This window comes from Leptosomus discolor, chromosome 1, assembly GCF_034619465.1.
Source record: "Leptosomus discolor isolate bLepDis1 chromosome 1, bLepDis1.hap2, whole genome shotgun sequence".
Classification (NCBI taxonomy): domain Eukaryota; kingdom Metazoa; phylum Chordata; class Aves; order Leptosomiformes; family Leptosomidae; genus Leptosomus; species Leptosomus discolor.
Genome location: NC_141391.1, coordinates 159389278 through 159390900, shown reverse-complemented (window position 1 = coordinate 159390900; position 1623 = coordinate 159389278). Strand labels below are relative to the sequence as shown.

Genomic DNA, 1623 nt, shown 5'->3' with positions numbered 1-1623 from the left:
TTATCTGGGTTTGCTGTCTCATCAAGTGAATGGCAAAAGAAAATAGACAAGCAGAATAAAAACTGAATTAAAAGTAGAATGTAAACGTTGCTTCAGTTTTAACAATCCAAAGGAAGTTTAGTATCACAGCTGAAGCAAACTGAGAGATATCTGTTTGCTTAAAAATCATCTTTAGGTTTTGTACAGACAACATTTAAACTCCTTTAACGTATTGAAAATACCTTTTTTTTTTTTTCCCCCCTATCTGTTTTTCCTCTTCCTGGTATTCATTTTCATCTGTAGAAAAATCCCCAGGGTTTTAGATTTGGTTTTCAGCTGAATTTGAAGCTTTCTGTCTCCAGCGAGGCTGTTACCTAGCTGCCTGTCTCCTCAAATTCACTGTAAGGGGATGAAGCTGAAGAGGTTTTAGACTCTCCATCACTGTTGCACTCCCGTGGGGGACCAGGACTGGGAGCTTCCGGGAGCTCCTTGGCAGAGAGTGTTTCCTCACTGTTCGACGCTAAGGGATGGCAGTCCAGCAAGCTCTGCAAGTGTTTGATGTAGCTGATCGCCGCTCTCAGGGTCTCCACTTTGCTGAGGCGCTTGTCAGCAAATTCCTTGGGCAGGTGCTCTCTCAGGCGTGTGTAGCCCTCGTTCACACAGCGCACCCGCTGCCTTTCCCTCTCGTTCCTCTTTCGAATGAAGGCAGGCTCAAAGGAATAGTCATAGACGCCCACGTAGCCAGGGAATGGGATGTAGGAGATGCGACCCGTGGGCCCGCCGTAGGCTTGCTCCCAGTAAGATGGGTCCAGATGGAAGGGAACCCCAAAGGGCTCTCTCAGGGGGACCCCATGGGGATGCACATGGCTGTTAGCCAGGGACAGAGCTCCTGGAAATGCAATCCTGTTCATTAGTCCATCATCATCTTTATTGCTGTCCATCCTTCTTTTTTTTTCCTCACTGGTGGAATGTCAGATCCTGAACTTGGCTTCCAAATCTTCTATCGGTCCAAGCAAGGAGGAAACATTTGTATAGGTGCTCTGCCCTGCAGGCTGCAATTTCCTCCTGCAGTGTATAAAAACTCAGATCTCAAAGCACTGTTAATGATTCATGAGGTCCACTCTGTGCCTGGAAATCAGCTCTAAACCTTGTGGTTTTTATAGATGTAGCATGTCAGCTAATTTACAGACAGGTTTTGAGGACCATCACTCCACACTTTAAACCTTTCTTTTCCTCTGATCTTCATATTTCAAAAGATAATAAGAGGGTTCCTGTGTATTCCTTTTCTCCCCACTTGAAATTATGACCATAAGAGTTAATGCCAAATGTAAATAATCTTCCAGGCTCTAAACACTTCTCATGTATTGTAATCCACGTTATCGTTTGATATAATTGTCTCCAAAAGATGGGTAATTTGCAAAGTTTACAGGGATCTTCAAAGTTTTGGCAGAACTCCTCCCTTTCAGGAACCAAGGATCTTCTGTCATCTGAAAACTACCCAAAGGCTTTTCACAATGAAATCCAAAAGACAACTGCAAGCTTTGTTGTTTCGGCTGCGCTGGTCTAACTGAAACGGCTCACAAGCAGTTTGCAAAACTTATATGGTATGTCTCTAGCTTTCTGGGGAAGCTGAGAAATCTTCAA

General features: G+C 44.2%; 1 protein-coding gene across 1 annotated transcript; it reads right to left on the bottom strand.

The window, feature by feature from the left end:
• Positions 1-353: 353 nt before the first annotated feature.
• Positions 354-920, bottom strand: ASCL4 (achaete-scute family bHLH transcription factor 4). Its single transcript, XM_009948768.2, has one exon. The coding sequence runs from the start codon at positions 918-920 to the stop codon at positions 354-356; it is 567 nt and encodes a 188-aa protein (XP_009947070.2).
• Positions 921-1623: the final 703 nt, after the last annotated feature.